The 23,379-nt window shown below is 44.3% G+C and overlaps 1 protein-coding gene across 1 annotated transcript in view; it reads right to left on the minus strand.

Moving 5' to 3' along the window:
* ODAD2 (outer dynein arm docking complex subunit 2) overlaps window positions 1-23,379 on the minus strand; it is a 142,695-nt gene that overhangs the window by 77,649 nt on the left and 41,667 nt on the right. The window contains exons 11-12 of the mRNA XM_044294472.1: window positions 2,162-2,308; window positions 601-810 (exon numbers count right to left, since the gene is read on the minus strand). Coding sequence (XP_044150407.1) covers window positions 601-810; window positions 2,162-2,308 — 357 coding nt within the window. The remainder of the gene's footprint in view (window positions 1-600; window positions 811-2,161; window positions 2,309-23,379) is intronic.

A 23,379-nucleotide genomic window follows, 5' to 3' on the forward strand; every position in this document is an offset into this window, starting at 1 on the left:
TTCCTGTACTGTGACATCATGGTATGCACTATTCCTGTACTGTGACATCATGGTATGCACTATTCCTGTACTATGACATTGTATGCACTATTCCTGTACTGTGACATCATGGTATGCACTATTCCTGTACTGTGACATTGTATGCACTATTCCTGTACTGTGACATCACTGTATGCACTATTCCTGTACTGTGACATCATTGTTTGCACTATTCCTGTACTGTGACATCATGGTATGCACTATTCCTGTACTGTGACATTGTATGCACTTTTCCTGTACTGTGACATCATTGTTTGCACTATTCCTGTACTGTGACATCATTGTTTGCACTATTCCTGTACTGTGACATCATAATATGCACTATTCCTGTGACGTTACTGTACTGCGAAATGACTATGTACATGTGTTCACAGATGCTCCAGTGCTAAAGAAGGGGAAGGTGGGCGTAATTCCTGGGCCTTGGAAGAAGGTTATCATTAGGTCTTTTTTTTCCTAATGTACATTTAGACTAGAGACCCCCGACGAGATCTTCACACTTTTCATCTACAGACACGGTAGAGAAATGTAATTTACAGACTATTACAAGGACAAGTTATTTACCAGTCTCTTAATGCCGCCATGTTGTCTCACTGTTCTTCTGGCTCGCCGGAACTTTGCAACATTGGCAATTGTTTCTGCAGCCAAGTATTTTAGATCCTTGTCCTGACAGTCAAGTATTTTGACCATGGTCTGAAGCCCCCCAAGATCAGCAATAGCACTTCTGATTTGTGAATTGTGGCTAATTTCTTTTAAAATCTTCAAAGAACCAATCTAGTGAAACAAGAAAATGATTTAAAGAGGAAAAAAAAACATATTTCCGCATTAAGTTGCTTGTCAACTAGTAAGGCTACTTTCACACTTGCGTTCGGAGCGGATCCGTCTGGTGTCTGCACAGACGGATCCGCTCCTATAATGCAGACGATGGGATCCGTTCAGAACGGATCCGTCTGCATTATATTTCAGAAAAAATTCTAAGTGTGAAAGTTGCTCAGACGGATCCGTCCAGACTTTACATTGAAAGTCAATGGGGGACGGATCCGTTTGAAATTGAGCCATAGTGTGTCAACTTCAAACGGATCCGTCCCCATTGACTTACATTGTAAGGCTGGACGGATCTGTTTGGCTCCGCACGGCCAGGCGGACACCCGAACGCTGTCCGCCTGCTGAGCGTAGCGGAGTCCAAACGGTGCCAGACTGAGGCATTCTGAGCGGATCCGCATCCACTCAGAATGCATTGGGGCCGTACGGATGCGTTCGGGGCCGCTTGTGAGAGCCTTCAAACGGAACTCACAAGCGGAGACCCAAACGCTAGTGTGAAAGTAGCCTAAAATGTAAGCAAAATGCCTCCAGACTACAAGCATTTTGTCTATAGCAGTAAAATAAAATCTTGCTTAAAAGTGCCTATTGTACATTTACACGAACGCAAGCTGTCCGTGCCCGTGCTGCAGACCGCAAATTGCGGTCCGCAATGCATGGGCACCAGCCGTGTAAATCCTGTATTGCGTCGTAGACACATTGACTTTAATGGGTCCGTAATCCACAATATACGCTAAAAGATAGGACTTTAATGGGTTCGCAATCCACAATATACAGTAAAAGATAGAAGCGCTTCCGGGGGCTTCCACTCCATGCCTCCGCATCGCACTATATCTTGAGGACTGCAAACCCATTCAAGCCAATGGGCCCACATCCATGATCCGGGATTCGCATGGCCGATGCTCGTATATTGGACGGCCTACGGTAGTGTGAATGGACCCTTACAGTTTGCCGTCAGGGTGGGCCAGTTTTAATTAGTGGAAAATAATTATTTTCTAATATTCTGTTGTCAAACCTGGGGGCCGTGCATTTTATAGTCCGAAAAATACAGTGTGTGTGTATAGAGATTATATATATATATACACACATCACTACACGCTTGTTGTCACAATCCAAAAGCGGGATGCACACTAAGTATATGAGTTCTGTGAGAGAGTGTCCGATTTAATGATCGCCTCAAACCTTAAAATAGCGGCAGAGGTAAATCCAGGACAGTCGTATATTTTGTGCGGTTACGTTTTATATACTCGTATTAGTTTTATTAAATATTTTATAACACGTCTGCACATTTATTAGTCTTCCATACCTTACACTTGATTTCTTCTGTGTCCAGCAGATTAATAAGAACTTCAAGCCCTCCCACGTCTCTTATAGCCAGCTGACATGTTTCTTGTGCGAGATTGACATCTCTCATTGAGCAGAGAGCAATTACAGTAGCAGTCTGGTTACCCCCCTAAAACACACACAAAGGAAATACCATCAATTCTTTCAAATATTTACATTTTTCATCCTTTGGTAAGAATAATTCAGAATTTAAGCCCCTTCAAGAGGCAGAACCAGCAGTCAGATAGGAAACATGCATCCAGATTGTTCACTATAATACCTCCATTGATATCAATGGCTGTAATCCCTGCTGGATATGCAACATTTCTCTGTCAGACACTGCAAAGGGTTAACAGATGTAATGTTATATTGCCAAGTTAAATGTTGTGATCCGTTATATTTGTGTACCTACTAGCACTGGACAATTAACGGTTAACTAGGAGATGGACTTGGGTCCGCCCCTTGGTTGGTTCTAGCTGTGATACAGTGTAGACCTACAAGCTCCTCAGAGCCAGGCCCGAGCTCAGAGAACCACATTATCATCAAAGGTGCTCCAGAGAGAAGAAAACCAGAAGGTCCAGAATCTACAAGGCCGGGCATTGGAGTCAGTCAGCAAGGTTTTGTGAACGTTAATCCATCATTGCTGCTGTCCATACACTGCTATTGGGGAAGGATTGCACTGTGTTATATGCTCGGTATTGTTGGATGTACTACTACTCCTATCCTGCACTTATTTATTCTTACAACCGGCTTGGTTAATGACTCCACCATTCGCTGACCATTGCACCTGTTTTCCTGCCTTGCACCCAGATTAACACCTAACAAGTGCAGCCCAACGACCACCAGGCAGGAGACCCAATACCGGGGTGTGCTCCAATCACTGCATGGTCCTAAGGAGCCATAACCACTAATCCCATCATCCGCTCTCTCCTTTAGGGCTGCTTTAAAAATAACAGGGAATCAGGGATACCACTTTCTGGCAGAAGACTGAATCAGCATGCTGGAAGACAGTGCTTAACACTATTTTATGGGCACTCCATTGGCATAAAAAACTGGATACCTCTATTTCAAAAGGGTTTGTCTCACGTCAGCAAATTGCCTTTATCATGTAGATAAAGATAATACAAGGCATTTACTAATGTATTGTGATCGTCCATATTGCTTCCTTTGCTGGCTGGATTCATTTTCCCATCACATTATACACTGCTCGTTTCCAGGGGTTACGACCACCCTGCAATCCAGTATCGTTGGCCGTGCTTGCACATTATATGAAAAGCCACCTCTCTGGTGGCCAGGACCGCAGGAGTCTGCATAAGGGTCCATTCACACGTCCGCAAAATGGGTCCGCATCTGTTCCGCAATTTTGCGGAAAAGGTGCGGACCCATTCATTTTCAATGGGGCCGGAATGTGGTGTCCGCGGACAAGAAAAGGCATTTTCTATGAAAGTGCCGGCGATGTGCGGTCCGCAAAATGCGGAACACACATTGCCAGGTGTCCGTGTTCAGCGGATCCGCAAAACACATACGGACGTGTGAATGGACCCTAAGCCGGCCACCGTTCCTGGATTGCAGGGTGGCCATAACCCCTGAATACAAGCAGTGTATAATGTGATGGAAAAATGAATCCAGCCAGCAAAGGAGACAATATGGACAATAACAATACATTAGTAAGTGCCTTGTATTAACTCTCTCTACATGATTAATGCCATTTGGTAAAGTGAGACAACCCCTTTAAGGGGTTAAAAGCTCCTTAAGATGTTTTTATCTGTTTGTTTTTTTCTCCAATACATAGCAGGCCACAGAATGCCATTCGCAATCAAATCCCTCAGATTACCTGTCTGATGGCTCGTTCTCCAGTCCCCCTCTTTTCCCGAACAATCTTCTATACGGAGTTATAACCAAATCAAAGTTGAACTTTGGATTGGTCGTAGCGTCCAATATTTGTATGAAACTATAGGGTGGGCCCCTAAAGTCACTTCTACTGGTGGGCCCTTGGCACTCCAGTCCGACACTGGGCTTTAGCATTAAACTGGCAGGCAAACTCTGCTATATCTTTTCTAACTCTGCTGTACTGACAAGCTGACTGGATAACTTGGCTTCTTCTTTATGCTGCACTTCACTTTTTGGTCGGACTTATTTTCAGCCAAGGAATAGGTTAGAATCCTGGCAGCTCCAACATGGAGTCTAAACCAGCACAAACCAGAACTGCCCCGCCACCTTCTGGTAGCAAGCAGGACTGGCCCACTTCTGACCAAACGTTGGGGGGGGAATGGAATGGTGAAGTCCATTCTATCTAACTATAGATCTACTGTGTTTGCTGCCACCTGCTGGTGAACCAGGTACATTACATATGGACAGTTGCATAAAGATGTTAAAATTGCACCATATAAAGGACCTGGATAGAAGAAATACACAGATGACATTATGTTAGCCCAATAAAGACAGTAGCAGGGTGCAGGAGTGGTAACGCCACTCTGGGGTGTTACAGATCTCCTTCCACTCAGGATGCATGAGGACTAAACGGAAACTTTTCTTTTCCGGTATTGAAGAATGTTCAGGAGAGAAAGGAGGTGGAAAATGAGCCATCACACAGATCGTCTGAGAGATTTGCTTGTGAATGGCATTCTGCATCTTGCTATGTATTGGAATACATGCAGACTGCAGACACCAAATGGTGCAAAATTTTAAATAAAATCCCATTTTAATGCAAAATACATGCAATTAAATAATATAAAAAGTTTTTTTTTTCTAAAATAGTCCATAGTCTTTAAGTTACTATACAAAAATACAAGCTGATGAGTGTTCATCATGACCCCCCCCCCCCCGTAGAGTGTTACATGAAGGTATTCTAATGTACAGTATATGCATAATGCTGGCATTAACCAATCTGCGAGCAGCTTTGTAAACTACGGCAGATACATCAGCTTCAAGAAAACAAGTGCAAAGAAGAAATAATCAGACCCACCCTTGCCTTTACTCAGTTCTTCCTCTGTGCAAACTCTAGACGACCTCAGACTGTCTCAAGCAGTTAAACTAAATTATTCTGCTCCTTCAAGTTTTCCTGTCACGGAGGCTTCTGACCCCAACCCAATCAGACAGGCTATTTGTACTAGGGTGAAAGTAAATGCTCCGGAAGCTACATCTTTCTGTATTAATACTGTTCTTTTTGACCCCGACAATTCTAACATTGGGAGTTCAACTGCTAAACTCATCTGGTTTAATGAAAAGCCATTACTATTGAGACTAGAGATGTAATATCTTAAATGACTTTTTCTTCCGCAGGTTTGCATAAATACATGACTTACAGAAAGCTCAGAGTCTAGATGATAGTTCAGTATAAACCTTCACGCAAGAACTGAAATTGAATTTATTTTCCTAAGTGACTGTTACAGCGGCAGCTAACACTGCTTACCTATCCCTGCTTACTGACCCTCTGCTGTCTGACCTTCGTATTGACCCTCTGATGCCTTGGCCTTGGCCCTTGCAGCTGACTACGGTTTTGCCTGGAGTCTCTGACCCTCATGGCTCAGCTGACAGCCACACAGAGACTTCTCCAGGAGGTAGAGGCCTGGTGGTGCCCCTGCAGCAAAGTCCAGATCCCTGTACAGGTGTTAAAGGGTGAATGCCAGGGAACTACCAGGATAACAACCTTAAGTTTAACCCAAAGTCAAATCTGTTGGTTGACACAGTGGTTCGATACCCACTACCTTAACACTGACAAAGTAAACTCCTGATTAAATGTTGTCTGTCTAAACCAGGAAGAAGTGCAGTGCAAACTTAAAAATATTAAAATAAATTAGCTGGTCCAGATGGCATACACCCTTGTATCCTAAGGGAATTAAAGGGACTCTGTCACCACTTTTCTAACCCCCACTTTTAAAACTATTGTTCTGTCCATGGAGCCCTTGTGATTACTAAGGTGTTGTTATAAGCGAAATCTGCAGGCTCGTTTTGATAAAAAAAACTTTTATCTAACCTGTCAGTCATGTAGATAAGGTGCCCAGGGCGTTTCTCCCGGTCTGAACATGCCGCCCGCCGCCGCCGCCGTTGGTGCCCAGCTCCTCCTCTGCTCTGAATTTGCGCCGCCTGAATATCAAGAAATACGCCTCCGGCTCTGCCTCAGTCCCCCCTCCTTCTTTTCTAAGATCCCGCGCGTGCGGCAGTGTTCGCGTTATCGGGAGGTTGAGCGAAGTGCGCATGCGCATGCGCACTTCGCTCAATGAGGCTGAATCTAAAAGTCCGCACGGGCGGGATCTTAGAAAATAAGGAGGGGGGACTGAGGGAGAGCCGGAGGCGTATTTCTTGATATTCAGGCGGCGCAAATTCAGAGCAGAGGAGGAGCTGGGCACCAACGGCGGCGGGCGGCATGTTCAGACCAGGAGAAACGCCCTGGGCACCTTATCTACATGACTGACAGGTTAGATAAAAGTTTTTTTTTATCAAAACGAGCCTGCAGATTTCGCTTATAACAACACCTTAGTAATCACAAGGGCTCCATGGACAGAACAATAGTTTTAAAAGTGGGGGTTAGAAAGTGGTGACAGAGTCCCTTTAAGTAATGTAATAGACATAGCCTTTAAGTATTAGAAATAAGGGTATGTAAACCTTTGGGGGCAATTTTTTTTTTATTATTATTGCATTGTACTCGTTTTGAACTAATAATAATTTTTGCAATTGGTCTTTATTAAAAATATGAGGTTTATGACCTCTCAGTAATTTAGAGATAAAGTTTATTAGATGACCGACGCAAAGTGAAAGTACCAGTCACGCGGAAAAAAAAACGTTAATCTTAATAAAGGCCAATTGGAAAATACGATTTTTAGCCAAAAATGAGTAAAATGCAATCATAAACAAAAATTGCCTCTTAAGGGGTACATACCCTTTAAACAGGACATGTGGTGCCAGTATTCAAAAGTGGGTCAAAAACTGAGCTTGGAAACTGTAGTCCTGTAAGTATAACTTTTATCATTTTCTGAGAGATGCTATCCTGGAGTATCTCAATGTAAATAAGTACATAATGCGATATCAGCATGGGTTTATGAGGAATCAGAAGGAAGCCATTTGGGCCCCGGGAGCACAGCGCTCCTCGGCAAACCCACCTTAGATGCTATGGTCAGAACTGACAATTGACTTAACTGTAGAAACCATTGTATAGGATAATAAGATTAAAGTTTACATCAAATGGGGCCCAAATGCACATGCCGAGAACATAGTTCTGCCATTTTATAAATCACTATATGGATGAATGGATGCCTTTTTCAGCCTTACAAACTATTTTACTATGGTACTACTACAAGCTTGGAGTACAGTATTTATTTCTAATGTTTATGGATAGAATTCCAGATATTTGAATGTAAACTTGTATATCAGTGATTTGCCCTTTTTTACCAAATATCTGCACTCTTCACTATGCGCAGTATGTGGTATTGCAGCTCAGCTGTATTCACTTGAAAGAAAATGAGCTGCAGTACCAGACTCAGCCCATGGGAAAAGCAGACGCTTTTAACATAAAAAAACTTCTATTCATAATCACTATTTGCTTTCATGTTATATTAGGTAAGTTCATTACCAATGCTTGAACGCCATCGGCCTACATAATCTTTGCACCAACTTTCTGCATCCAAACTGTCCATGGAAAAGGAGTGGAAATAGAATATGTATCAAGTACAATGGTAAAGGTATTTTCCCACCTACATTTTTTTTTTTAGAAAAATCTGATTAAAGGGTTTGTCCCATGAAAAATATTTAGTTTTGAAACCAGCACCTTGACCTGAATATTTTTGTAGTTGCATGTTAATAAAAATGTAGCATAGCCACTGAGTTATTCAATAAAACGTATCTGTATAGCGCCACCTGCTGTTTGTTTTTTCTTATTTCTTTGCCCAGCTAACTGACACGGCCGCACATGCTCAGTTAAATCTTTCAACTGCCTCCTGAGCCGTGATAGGGAGAGAGCTGCAGCAGAAAGGACACTCCCCTTGAGCTGCCAGCTTGATACAAATGTAGCAGAGCAAGTAGAGCAATGGGTAGATCTCTGGACCCATATGAGGTACAGGGCTGGTTCTAGCTTTGTTAGAAAGAGATTCTCATGTCCTATATGATGTCTGGCGTGGGCGGGGAAGGGGGGGGGGGTCGGCAGGCCCGTCTCATTCACCATTTTCTATGCCTATTTTAGGTGTAGAAAAATGTCTAAATGTAAGACTTCTCAGAAGCTGTCTTACATTTAGAACTGGCGCTGGATGCGCCGAAGTTATGGAGAGTCCGGCACCTCTTCCTAACTTCGGCGGAGCCACCACCGGTCAATGGCTTAGTTAAGACTGGCATCTAAAATGCTTTTTTTCTCTTACATCAGGTTATACTATGCAGCGCTACGTGTAAAATGTATACTCCAAAAATGCAAATCACCAGAACAAGCTCTATACAGCTTTAAAGGGGTTATCCCATCTTAGACAATGGGGGCATATCACAAGCATATGCCCCCATTGTCTGATAGGTGCGGGTCCCATCTCTGGGACCCGCACCTACAACGAGAACGGAGCCGGGGAGAGTTGTGGCTGGAGGACCCCGGGTTTCCCAGGGTCCGACCACCACCAGGCACAGCTCCCCGCCTCTCCCATTGAAGTGAATGGGAGCGCACCGCACATGCGCGGCCGACGCTCCCATTCATTTCTATGGGGCCGACTGAAATAGCCGAGCCAGCGCTCGGCTATTTTCGGCGGGTCCATAGAAATGAACGGAGGGCGGCTGCGCATGCGATATGCCCCCATTGTCTAAGATGGGATAACCCCTTTAATACATGATGTAATGCACATTTATTAATGTGGGTGAACCTAGAGACTAGCCCTAAACTGTGCTAAAAATCCTCGACAATTTAGGGCATTTTGAAGCCATCTGGCAATCTACTTTGCTTCAAAGAGAAACTGTCCACACCTAGCCCACCGTGGGGTGTAACTTATAGGTAAGAAGGAAATGTGGCCTGGCCCGCGATATTTGTTGCTGTATTGCTGTAGTGTGCGGTATTGTATGTTAGGGGCATACTTAGCGGAATAGTATAAGTATACCTTCGGCCTACAGATGTGAACAGAACCTAAATGTTCTGCACAAAAAATTAAAAGGTATGTGAAAAATGTATATCCTGGTACCAAAATACCTTTTATTATAGTGATTATAAGACATAATTCAGACTTGTTAATATGCAGGTAGTGTGCATGCGATTTCTCCCCTTTTTGTTGCAACATAAAAATTTCCAAGAAGACCTACGTCCAGTCAGTAGCGTGCCCAGGGGGTGGGGGGAAAGGGGGGTGGGCGGTCCACCCCGGGTGCCGGCTCTCAGCGCTCTCAGGGGGGTACCAGAACAGAAGCAATGAGCGCTTCCATCAATACAGATGGAAGCACTCATTGCTTAAGGGAATACTAGTGAGCGCTTTCATAATGGAAGCGCTCACTAGTCTGCAGGAGGAGGGGGAGAGAAGCGCTGTGAGCGCTGTACAGTAATTACCCCTCCTCCTGCTCGCTATTCTCAGGGTCCGCACTGCTGTGTCTTGGCTGCCTGCAGCGTCAGGACGTACAGAGCGCACTGTGACCTGACGCTGCAGGAGGTCCGGGTACTGCAGCGCGGGCCCTGAGAAGAGAAGACAGCCAGGACAGGGAGAGTGGCGGCAGGAGAGGTAAGTGACTTTATTATTTTACACTCTGATCTGAGGTTTGATATGAAAGTTTAATGGGGGGTCTGGAGAGATCTAATGGGGGTCTGGAGTGGTCTAATGGGGGTCTGGAGCGGTCTATGGGGTGTCTGGAGGTCTGATTTAGGGTCTGGAGGTCTAATGGGGTCTGATTGGGGGTCTGGAGGTCTGACTGGGGGGTCTTTAAGTCTAATAGGGGTCTAATGGGGGTCTGGAGGTCTAATGGGGGTCTGATTGGGGGTCTGGAGATCTGACTGGGGGGGTCTATAGGTATAATGGGGGTCTGGATGTCTGATTGGGGGTCTGGAGGTCTAATGGGGTCTGATTGGGAGTCTGGAGGTCTGACGGGGGGGTCTAATGGGGGTCTGATTGGAGGTCTGGAGGTCTGAATGGGGGGTCTAGAGGTCTAAAGGGACTCTGATTGGGGGTCTGGAGGTTTGACTGGGGGTCTGATTAGGAGTCTGGAGCTCTAATAGGGGTCTGATTGGGTGTCTGGAGGTCTGACTGGGGGTCTAGAGGTCTAATGGGGGTCTGATTGGGGGTATGGGGGTCTAATGGGGGTCAGATATGGGGGTCTGGAGGTCTAATGGGGTCTGGAGGTCTAGTCGGGTCTGGAGGTCTAGTCGGGTCTGGAGGTCTAGTAGGAGTCTGCAGGTCTAATGGGGGTCTGGAGGTCTGATATGGGGTCTGGAGGTCTAATGGGGGTCTTATCTGAGGTCTGATATTGGGTCAGGGTCTCACATGGAGGTCTAATGGGGGTCTGATCTGAGGTATAAAACTGGGGTCTTATATGGGGTCTGATATAGAGGTCTAAAGGGGACTTGGTCTGAGATTGGGGGATCTCATTTAGGGTTTTATATGGGGGTTTGATCAGAAAGGAAGTTTTTTTATTATTATTACTAGCACACAATATAAAGGGGTGTGTGGTACCAGTATTTTTACAGGGGACTGTTTCTGCAGGAAAGTATTGGGGAGCACAGTGGACACAGTATTGGGGGTGGCAGGATGGGGTGTTGAGAAGGTGGGAGGATGATGGAAAAGTAGGAAAATAAGATGTCTGTTTGTTAAAATCTACAGAGACTAGGTCCAGCTGAAAGAAGTCATCATGGTGGTCTGGTCTAACAGAAGAAGAAGAGGTAATATCTACATCAGAGAAGAGAAGTCACTGGATGTAAGAGGTATGTGGAGCTGTATGACCCTGTATGTTCTGTAGCGCTGTATGTAATGTTTTCCAAGTATATCTTTAAAGGGGTTGTCCGTTTTTGGGGGGGATGAGCGCTGCCTTCTCTGCTCTGTTTACCTGCTCATCACTGCAAATGCTACGACGAGCAGGTGAACAGAACAGAGAAATGAGCGCTGCCCTCTCTTCAAACAGCTGGGGGCACAGAGGACATTACTACTATGGAGGGGCCCAGAGGGCATTACTACTAAGGAGGGGGCAAAGAGGGCATTACTAATGTGAAGGGAGCACAATGGGCATTTCTACTATGGAGGGAGCACAGAGCCAGAGGGTGTTACTACAATGAAGGGGGTATAGTGCGCATTATTACTGTGAAGGGCCGAACAGTGGGCATTATTACTGTGAAGGGGGCACAATGGGGATTTCTACTATGGAGGGGGCACAGAGGGCATTACTAGCACAGTGGGCATTATCACTGTGAAGGGAGCACAATGGGCATTATTACTGTGAAGGGGCACAATGGGCATTATTACTGTGAAGGGGGCACAATAGGCATTATTACTGTGAAGGAGGCACAATGAGCATTGCTACTGTGAAGGGGGCACAGTGGGCATTATTACTGTGAAGGGGGCACAATGGGGATTTCTACTGTGGATGGGGCACAAAGGGCATAACTAGCACAGTGGGCATTATTACTGTGAAGGGGCACAATAGGCATTATTACTGTGAAGGGGCACAGTGGGCATTATTACTATAAAGCGGGCACAATGTGGATTATTACTGAGAAGGGGACACAATGGGCATTATTACTGTGAAGGGGGCACAGTGGGCATTATTACTAAAAAGCGGGCACAATGTGGATTATTACTATGAAGGGGACACAGTGGGCATGATTACTGTGAAGGGGGCACAAAGAGGGCATTACAATTGTGAAAGGGGCACATAGAGGGCATAACTACTCTGAGAGGGCACAATGGGGGCATAACTACTGTGAGTGGGCACACATCTGTACAAAACTACTGTGAAGGTTGTACAAAGAGGGCAATAGTACTGTGAGGGGGTACAATTTTTTTAAAAGTATTTGGGTGGGGGGGGGGGGGGGGTGCCAGAGAAAGGACCCACCCTGGGTGTCAAACACCCTAGGCATGCCACTGCGTCCAGTATCTTGGAGGAACCTTTGTTTTAATTGCACATAGAATCAACGACACTAATAAGCCCTAAAGCAAAGGCGATTACATGGGTGAGCGTTATAATATTGAGCCATTTATAGTGTTACAGTCATACACAGTCAGTTTGTGTTATTGGACCTTAGAGAGCAACCTCCTTGCTGAGGCTTGGAAGCAGGCCGAGCGCGAGATCTGCAGCGGGGTCATGTGGCCAGGAAGATTTACGAGGTAAGAGAAAGAGGAAGACTGTTGTTTCACAGCGCTGTGTTTGGGATGGCATTTAGGTCTGAAATCTGCCCGTCTCCAAATAACAAACAATTTAAGTCGTGAAAACATTTGTGGGGAAGTCTAAACTGCGCGAGCCTACCTAAACAGAACATGCTGTGCCCGCAGCGTGTCATGAGCTCATTCAGCAAATTCAATTACATGTGTACAGGAGGTTTATTTCACGTTTGTTGGGGATATATTCAGAAGTTCAAGTTACTAAGGTAAAGTAAAAACATAAAATTTTATGGAAGGCCCCATGTATCCAGCTGAGAATGGTGACATATCCTGAATTAAACAAGGACACGTCAACTGGTTGGTGGAGACATTTATGGAAACTTACAAAAACTGGGTTTACCTCCTATTAAAAAAAAATCATAGTGTTAAAGGGGATGTCTCACTTCAGCATATGACATTTATCATGTAGTGAAAGTGAACACAAGGAACTTACTAATGTATTGTAATTGTCCATATTGCTTCCTTCGCTGCCTAGATTGATTTTTCAATCGCATTATACACTGCTCGTTTCCATGGTTACGACCACCCAGCAATCCATCAGTGGTGCTCGTGCTTGCACACTATAGGAAAAAGCGCCAATCTCTCTGGTGGCCGGGATCATGGAAGCATGCATAGTCATGCATTCGCAGTAGCTCCTGTCCCGGCCAATTGTGTCTTGTATTAACTATGTCTGCATTTGCTGAAGTGAGGCAACCCCTTTAGGTTTGGCTTCAGTTCTGCCAAGCCCGGTATCCCATGATCTGCCTTAAAGGAGTTGCCCAGCTTTAACCCCAATTTTCAATTTGGCCAGGATAGAGGTACACATGAAGAAAAAAAAAAACATGCTCACCTGTTCCCTGCCGCTCCATTCCAACATCAAGGGTCTGATCTGGCTCCTTCTAGTCCCTGGCATGTAAACTTCCGGACGGGGTCACATGCACTGCTGCAACCAAATAACTGGCCTCAGTGGTGACGTGTCCCCAAGAAGAAGTCAAAGAATTGTTTCAGAGGCAAAGTCAGATACAACGAGCATCTGTCACTCTCAAGGACCTGACAAATCTTGCCACTCTTAATGAGAACTGTACAAAGCGTCATTTTTTCTGTGGTGGTGCTATAGGAAAAGTGAACAGTGGTGGTGGGTGAGACCACAGATTACAACTGATCGCTAGCATTACCAGCAGCAGGACAGGGACCATCAGGCTCCTGTATAGTCATCTTGCCTGGCCTTGCCAATCAAGAAAGAGCGAGAGGGCATGGCAGAGGAACCAGGAGGAGCAAGGGTGCGCAGAGAGGCTTGGGCCTGCCCTCGGTGCTCTTAACATTACATTTGCATGTGGATTAATAGTCCTTTGTCTCCAGAATGACCCAAAGGATCGCTAAGTGAAAGGTATCAATACATTCAGGTGAGCTGGTCTAACAGGGAATTTCTTGGATGACAGATTTCCTTATCTTATACTTCAATTTCAGCATGGGCTACGAAACTCTGGGGCAGGGGCGTACCATGCAACTGCTATGGGGTCCAGGGCAAGAGGGGGCCCAGCCTTTGTTGGAATTATCCCTTTTTCTCCTGGAGGTGAAAACTTGGTCAGGACTCTACCCTCTAAAGGAACAACCTTTAGCAAATGACCCAAAAATAGGCCCAAGGATCATTGAAAAGGGTTTAGGTGGAAACCCTTCTGTCCTGTGTATGGGGCCCTTACTTCTCTATGTACGCCACTGCTCTGGGGAATGATGACCAACAAGTAAAGCTGAGGGGATGTTTTTTTTGTTTTTTTTGTTAATTTTACTTGAAATGGGCTTCGACTGGAGGTATTGTTTCATCCATTCTGAAGTCAGGTAATGTGCATGGCCTACACAAAGTGCAAATAGCAAAAGAAAGAGTCAGCGTCCAGGCAGGTGTAGAAGCAGTCCCGAAAGAATGATTATTCCTACAACATTAAGAGGTGCAGCGTTTCTACCCCCATGGGGTCTTTATCAGGCACTGTACATAATACAGTCTTTATTTACCAACCTCAATTTGTTAATTACATGAAAATCCATAAAATACGTGTTTCATATGAAAGTAAAAATGTGACATGTACTATAGGTAAAGCAAGTTCTAAATATGTACAATACAATAATGTTCCTAGACCCCCGTTTTCTGTTCGCCTAGACCACAGGTTTCATTAGTTTGGGGCACATATTTAGGACACATGGGGTAAAGCAATTTCATCAATTTAGTAAGATATATACAGTAGAATAACAGAGAGAGATATAGTATAAATATTTAAAAAATCCAATATTACAGATAACTGAGCAGCAGATATAATAAAGGTCACAGGAAAAACCGTATAATGAGCCAGGAAAAGGATCTGAAATACCGACTAATAGATCTCTGAGAGATAATTGGAAAGGGAAAGTTGAGCGTTCTTTGTCTGGACAACAAATGTCTGGAACATTTAAAGTATTAAAGTAATTTTGACTTTTACAAAATGGAAAGTCAGGGGGTCAGGATGTAATTTGGAGGCTGGGTGGATGAAGAATAACTTTTTGATAGCCATTTTGATTGAGTGTTCATCTTCTTAAACTCTTCCAGTTTGCAGATATCATGGGACAGACTAAAGGAGATTGTAGAAATTCTAGGAAGGTCTTCAGGACAACTCTATTGTTAATCATATTTCCAGGGTACCGCTCCCCGCCATCTCATCTATGAACTAGAGCCACATGAACAAGATTTTCCTAACTGCACGGTGATAAAACGTGGAATGGAAAAGAACACTATTGTGGAGCGTCACCCAAACTGGAGCAGTACACCTCATTTGTTTTTTTAAATTGTCCTGTTTCTAATCTAAACTCTATGTTATTTCTATTTTCTGTGCAGTTGATGGGTTTTCAAAGGTAATCAGTCTAGATGTAAAAGAAAAATAATCAGCTGGCGGAGGGTAATACCACAGCAAGTGTGTCTGCATCTCCGTCAGGAAATGTTACATCGCTAAAAACCAAAGCAGTAGCTGAAAATAGGTTTTTCAGCTGGCAGATTTGTAATTTGGTGGTGGTTTTCGATGAGGTTTTTCTGCTTCCCCACTGACTACTATGGAAATACGCAAAACAAATCTGCTTCAAAGATGTAACATGTTTTTCAAATTAGCTGCTGAAAAAAAAACCTCAACCATTTGTACAAGGTGTGCATGCAACATGTCCGAGGTTTTTTTACATTGAGGTCAATGGGAAACTGTGTATGGAGTTTTGAATGTGGATCAGTGGCATATAGCAATGTTCCACAGCAGACCTTACACTACACACTGACTGTTTCGGTCACTATGCCAACCAACCAGTTTGCCTTTGAACTAGACCAAAGGGCATTATCCTGCCAGTCACTTGGTTTTTACATTTTAATCCTGATCTGGACTTTGCTGCAGGGGAGCCACCAGGCTGCTACCTCTTGGAATAGTTCTGATGTGATGTTGGCTGCTGATCCACGGAGATCAGAGACAGTGTTATTTGGCACTCTGAAGGAACAGGCAAACTCATAGTAAATAGCAGGCTGTCAGAGTTTGTGCAAATCCATGAAACAGGGCAGGTGGCACAGGATCAGAATTTTATAATGCTTGTTTCCAGGGGTTACGACCAACCTCTAATCCAGATCATGCTTGCACACCGTAAGCACTATAGGGTGCAGGGGCCGGCGCGTTTTCCTATAGTATGTTAGTGCGACCACCGTTGCTGGATTGCAGGGTAGTCATAAGTTTAACCCCTGGAAACGAGCAGTGTATACAGTAATGTGATGAAAAAACGAATCAAGCCAGCAATGGAGGCAATATGGACAATCACAATACATTAGTAAGTGTCTTGTATTACCTTAGTCTACATGATAAATGCAATTTGCTGAAGAGAGACAACCCTTTTAAAGCAGGTACAGAGAAACATGTCATGTGTTAGCTGGTGATCTACAGTGTGGAGTTCTGCAGAGATATCCAGAAGAATGTGTAGAGGCTATTCGTCATTATATTTAGTCATCAGTAGAAAATTCGACACTTTGGTAAGTGCAGTTTCTGTGTAAGGGTCCATTCACACGTCCGTATTTCTGGCTCCGCATCCATTCCGCAGTTTTGCGAAACAGGTGTGGACCCAATTCAATTCAATACTGTGTGCTGTCCGCATCCGTAGTTACGTTCCGCGGCCGCGCAAAAAAGAGAATAAGAATGTCCTATTCTTTTCCATTTTGCATACAAGAATAGGCATTTCTATCATAGGGCCGGCCATGATCGGTCTGCAAAATGCGGAACGCACATGGCCGGTATCCGTGTTTTGAGGATCCGCAATTTGCTGAATGAGTTCTAAAAATGGTATTTAAACAGCCGGGCTGCCAAAGAGTCAGACCCCAACGACGAAATATTGGAGACCTATCCTAAGAATAGATCATGAAAATCCCAGAAATGATGGCTGCTTTTAACCCAGCAAGAAGAGACTCTGTATGATAATAAAATCAGTGACATCAGAACAAACCTTTAACCCAAGTGCCAACTGGAAAAAGTTAAGAATCGCTGGCATAATAATACAAAACAGAAAAGCCAAAAGGAACCTTTTCTCCAATAGTTTCCCCTAATGCATTGTAATGCTGCGATCACGTCTCATCCAAGACTGACTGAAGACCTTGAAAGCAGCGGGCAACCTCTAGGCCAAGATGCTGTCATTAACTCTTCATTAAAGCGTTAGAACCAAAATATTGTTTGGGCCGGTGGCCATAGTTTATGCAAGTGCTTTTGTTTTCTAATACTGTTCTTAGCTCCACAGTAGAAACCTACAGTGATTTAGCTATTACACTGTACATGGTGACGCACGTTTCAGATTTCCTAGGAGAAGACAGGAGGAGGAAAAGAAAAGTACGCAGGAAAGGCATCATGGAGGAGTGTAATTTTGATGGGGCATTTGTGTACCACAATAGATCTAAACCAGGTGGTCGTCCTCCATTTACTTGTGTGCGGTCCAATAAGCCTTTTACAGTGTAGGGAAAATGTTCTCCGCTGCGGTCAGATGTTTCGTTCTGTTTCTATCTATTAAACTCTAAGGCCTGTCACATAGGATTGCAAATGGAAAAACTACGAGCAGTTACGAACAAAGCAATCCCTTATTTGTACCATGTTTTAATATCGGAATTATATATTAAATATAAAATGCTAAATACATTTTTCCTTTGTTGTAAATTGCTTACACAGCCTAATATTCGATTTTCAAGCAAACCGCAATAAAATGGTTTCATGTGTCCTAGAACATGAGGTCTACAGCGACGGCTCGAATACAAGAGGTTTCCAGCGGTGGGCCGCACATTTTACTCAACATGAAAACCCTCTGCTGTCAGTTCCCTCCGCACAAAACCAGCATGTTGATGTTATTAAATGCTGAAACGCGATCTTTGGAACATACGATTTTGGAAGTTGATCATGGAATCTATCGGGTTTATATTCAGTAGAAATTCTGTGGGTCGTGGTGTCCTGGTAAGAACATGGACCTCAGCCACGGCATATGTATTCTGTGAAATCCCACAATGAATAATGTCTGTTCTGCTGGTTCTTAAAAAGACAGAAACTGGAATGTGTTGGGATTCAAGTCAATCCGCCCGTCACCAGGAAATTGACTGGTAAACCAGGCACAATGCTTTGTAGGACTAGTTCATCTAAATGTAATGATATATTCCACTTAACGATCTGTTACTTCGTTCTGGAGAAAACATCCACGGGCCAATGAGCAGTAAAGTGCCGCAAGGGTGGACCCACGCCACCCTGTGCTCTCTTGCTCCTCCAGCTTCCTTTGCGATCCCCTCCCTCTCCTTGCGATTGACAGGGCCAAGTAAAATGACTTTGCAGGAACCTGGCCATGTCTGTCAAGAAGGCAAGGCAAGGGCCGGCACAGAGCAGCCTGCAGTCTATGTGAAAACATGCAGGCTGCAGAAGATTTGGGGAATACAATATGACTCAGTATATATACAGTTCAAGAAGTCTAACAACATAAATCAATCAACCATGAACAACATGCAAACAGACATCTTCACCCCCTCCATAGAGGGAGAGAGGAGACACATGTGATGGGATTATCTCCTGAGTGTATCATAGGGTGATCTACTCATCTAGGAGTCGGCTGCTCCTAAAGTCAGCTATCTTAATCCCATCACTAACACAATCAGTGGGATTGAGGGGGGCTCCATAGTTCTGGGTCCATAGTCCGTAGGAAGGAGGCTGGCCTTCAGGCTTCTCCAGCAGCCCCAGTGACGGTTCAGTCCGTCACAGTGATATTCCCTATTGAAAGGGTGGTCCAACCCCTCTGGACAGGCCCATCATTAGCTGATCAGTGGGGGTCCGGCACCTCGCATCCCCTCTGATTAGCAGTTCTGCATAGCTCCACCACCAGAGGTTGGTGCTGGAACTACACCGTACCATCAACACTGTAGTGGACAGCGCTCATCACTGCACCACTGTTCCAGTTTAAATCAATGGGAGCAGCAATGCAGTGACGAGCACCGTTCTGATCGGCAGGAGGTGCAAGGTGCTGGACCACCGCTGATCAGCTAGAGATGGCCTATCCTGAGGATAAGACATCACTTAAAAAAGGCTGGATGACCCCTTTAAGTAATTCCTTGAATACTATATCTCATTCTCCTGTACTTATGTCCACAGTACGCAAATCAATCGACAACCACAACATTTATGTCCGGGCTAGTGAGAGCAGCTCACTGCATTGCTACTCTAAGGTAGCTCTTTGTAGACTTAACTTTTAACTTCATATATCATGAACAGTTTTTTTCCCAGCTTCGAGCAAGCCAGAACTTTCTGTTAGCTTGGGCAAGTGTGCCTTACTTATTCTTTAGCAAATAATTAAAAGCATGTGCGAACTGATATAACAGTTCATCAGTACGGCTTGCCTGATTGCCTGTGGTATGGCACTATCTCTTTCCAGCTCCATATGACACTTGTTAGGCATACTGGCTTCCATTTTTTCGAGGAGGGCCAAATGCTTAAGTTATGTTTTCACTCTGGAAATTTTGGAAGCTGCATTATTTAAAGAGGCTTATCACAACATGACAGGAGAGGACAGCTTGATTTTCAATTAATCCGTCAGTGTTCGAACAGTAAAAGAAAATACTGGACGTTCAAAAACACGTACAAATTCGCTCTTTTTGTTCCTGGCTCCAAGAGGCAGTCTGTGTGAGATTCATGTGTCTGTGCTGTGCACCTGGCCTGAAGATATTTATGGACAGTTATACTGACACATGTTAAATCACATGCTGTCCGTGATCAGGGGGTAGCAACGAAACAGCAAAGGGATATGTGGGCCATTAATAGTTAACCTGCCCACCGCTCATCTAACAGACATCAGCATGAATAACTTCATGACAGGAGGGCATCTAATTTTTTTACATTTTATTTAAAGAGGTGTTCTGGGCTATAGGGATACCGAAGAGTTAATAATTTTAAAAAAGGAACGTTTATAATATAATTAAAGGGACTGTTCCATTATGACAGGGATGCCCAACCTGTGGCCCTCCAGGTGTTGCAAAACTACAAGTCCCAGCATGCCTGGACAGCCTACAGCTATTAGGGCATACTGGGAGCTGTAGTTTTGCAACAGCTGGAGGGCCGCAGGTTGAGCATCCCTGCATTATGACAAATCCTTTTTACATGTTCTTTCGGGGCCTATGGATATCACAATGTTTGAAAACTTTCTCTATTATCCGGAGCAAAGAGTCTTTAAAAACACCAAAGGCGGACTTAGCACAACCATTAAAGGCTATGTACACCTATGGAGGGATTTTTTTGTTCTTGCATTGTACTCATTTTAAGCTAAAAATAATTTTGGCCTTTATTAAAAATATGGAGCCCTTTTTTCTGTATATAGCTGAAATGCTCTAGTAGAAGCCTCTGGATTTTCTCTCTTTTCCGTCAGTTGGGGAGCTGACGGACTCCTTATCTGTGCTCTCTGACATTATAAACACTCATTATAGCTCAGTTCTTATCTTACTGATAAGAATGTAGCTTAAATAAAGTGTTTATGACCTCTAAGTAGTTTAGAGATAAGGGTTATTAGATGACCGGCACAAAGTGAAAGTACCAGTCACACAATTAGAAAAACAGTTAACCCTTTGTGACAGAACGGCTCAATATTGCTTGTATTTATAAAAAAAGAGTTTCTGTCTGTCTGGACGTCTGTCTGTCTGGGTGTCTGTCTGTTCTTTATGCGCGACCAAACGACTGGACCGATCTACACCACATTTGGCACACAGGTACATCAGGTGTCCAGGAAGGTTTTAGACCAGCTCTCAGGACGTACCGTTCCTGAGATATTCCGTTCCTGAGCCTGCAAGTCTTTCTCTTCAAATCCCAACTGCCATACACACGGTCACAGGTCTTTTATCAGCCAACAGAAGCTCACAGGCTCTTAGTCTCCACAAACACACAGTTTTACTCCAGGTTTCCATAAAAACCCAGCCATTTTTATTCACTGCTGTAGGTCAGCTTTAGGCTAGGGCTACTGGACGACAATAAGTCGCACGACACATAGGGCACAACTACACATGCTACATGCATTCATCTTGGATGGATTTTTTGCGACGTGCCGTGTCGCAGCATGTCGCATGTCGCAGTGCGACACTATAGCCTATCATTATAATAATTGTTGCGCCACATTGGTACGACTAAATGTCGTGTGACACATGTCGTCATGTAGCCCTAGCCCTAAAGGGGCAGGGTGCTGTGGAGGTCACTGTTAAGGGGGCAGGGGCCACTATTAAAGGGGCAGCTGCTGTGGAGGTTACTGTTAAAAGGGCAGAGGCCACTATTAAAGGGGCAGCTGCTGTGGAGGTAATTGTTAAAGGGGAGTTCACTGAGGATGTTACTATTAAGGGGGCAGGTGACTGTGGAGGTCACTGTGGAGATCACTGTTAAAGGGGCGTTCACTGTGGATGTTACTGTTAAGGTGGCAGGCTGCTGTGGAGGTCACTATTGAGGAAGCAGGGGTCACTATTAAAGGGGCAGCTGCTGTGGAGGTCACTGTAAAGGTGCGGGCACTGTGGGGGTCACTGTAAAAGAGGCGGGCATTGTGGAGGTCACTGTTAAAGAGGCGTTCACCGTGGATGTTACTGTTAAGGCATCAGGCTGCTGCGGAGGTCACTGTTAAAGGGGCAGGCACTGTGGAGGTCACTTTTAAGGGGGCAGGGACACTTTTAAAGGGGCAGCTGCTGTGGAGGTCACTCTTAAAGGGGCGGGCACTGTGGAAGTCACTGTTAAAGGGGCGGGCACTGTGGAGGTCACTGTTAAAGGGGCGGGCACCGTGGATGTTACTGTTCAGATGGCAGGCTGCTGTGGAGGTCACTGTCAAAGAGGCGTTAACTGTGGAGGTCAATGTTAAGCGGTCAGGCCGCTGCGGCGATCACTGTTAAAGGGGCGGGCATTGTGGAGTTCACTGTTAAGGGGGCGGGGTACAGTAGAGGTCACTGTTATGGGGGATACTGTTGATATCTTTTAACGACACACAGAATTATTAAATTAAATAGATGAAATATACCTGTGAGAAGCCGTGTCCTTCTGCTAGTTTTTAATAAAGGCCAATTGGAGTAAAAGTCATTTTTTCAATTGGTCTTTATTAATAATATGGAGTCCTGTTTTCTGTACAGAGCTGAGTAGCTCTGGTAGCAGCCTGTTTTCTCTCTTTTCTGTCAGTTGAGGAGCTGACGGACTCCTTATCTCTGCTCTCTGACATTATAAACACTCACTATAGCTCAGTTCTTATCTTAGTGAAAAGAATGTAGCTTAAATAAAGTGTTTATGACCTCTTAGTAGTTTAGAGATTAGGTTTATTAGATGACCAGCACAAAGTGAAGGTACCAGTCATAGTGAGAAAAACCCTTTGTCACAGAACGGCCAATTAAAAATATGATTTTGGGCTGAAAATTAGTAAGATGCAATCATAAACAAAAATTGCTTCAGAAGGTGTACATAGCCTTTAAGGCCTCATGTGCACGACCGCATGTTTGGACCCATTACCCAAAAGATGCAGACAGCACACCGTGAGCTGTCCGCATCCGTATGTCCGTTCCGTGACATAGAACATGCCCAATTCTTGTCCATTTCTACAGGCGTTGAAAAAGAAATGGCAGCATGCCCTCGGTCAATGCATGAGCTCCTACAGAAAGGGTCACTGAACATTCCAAAACTTTTGATGTTATCATTTCTGGCATAAATTATAGTAAATTTGGCTGGTCATGGGAGGCCAAGCCCCTTCCACTAAGTCCAATCAACTTTTTGAAATGTGGCAGGAGCAGCGCAAAATTGCAGCGAAAAAGAACAGCGGGTGTCAGCATAAACCTTTCCTCCTCCTTAGGACACAATGTAAACGTCATCTATTTTGACAAGCTATGCGCCAGGATTTTTAGTTAGTTCTGTCCTGTGCTGCATGATATTAGTATAAGGGAATAAACTGAAGTCTACTCCACCAGTAGCTCTCTCACTCAATCACATTTTTTTCTACCATAGTCTCGCGCATTCCAAGTAATCTACATCTCTGAGCAGTAATACTTCTGTGGAAATGTTCTTCTTAGTTTCCCAGAGTTTCATCTCAGCTTCCCAGATCCAAATCATTAATTTCCTATAACTTAATGTGCAGTGTGAGAGTAGCCTCCTGCAGCCAGACCAAAAACAATATTGCTGAAGTGTTTCTGATATTTTCCTCCATATTGAACATAATTACAAATGGCAAAGAGTGTACGGGAATAATTAGATCCAGAAACCCCCCACCTTTCTCACATGGATTCACAAGGCTACGTAGATCGATCTTTTTTCTTTTAACATCAATGTTTGTCTTGTCTCATTTAGCAAAGTCTTAAACTGTGTCTCCAGACAAGTCCTCACACTTCCGAGGAATGTTCTGCCACTTTCTTCTATAA

This window comes from Bufo gargarizans, chromosome 5 (assembly GCF_014858855.1).
Source record: "Bufo gargarizans isolate SCDJY-AF-19 chromosome 5, ASM1485885v1, whole genome shotgun sequence".
Classification (NCBI taxonomy): Eukaryota; Metazoa; Chordata; class Amphibia; order Anura; family Bufonidae; genus Bufo; species Bufo gargarizans.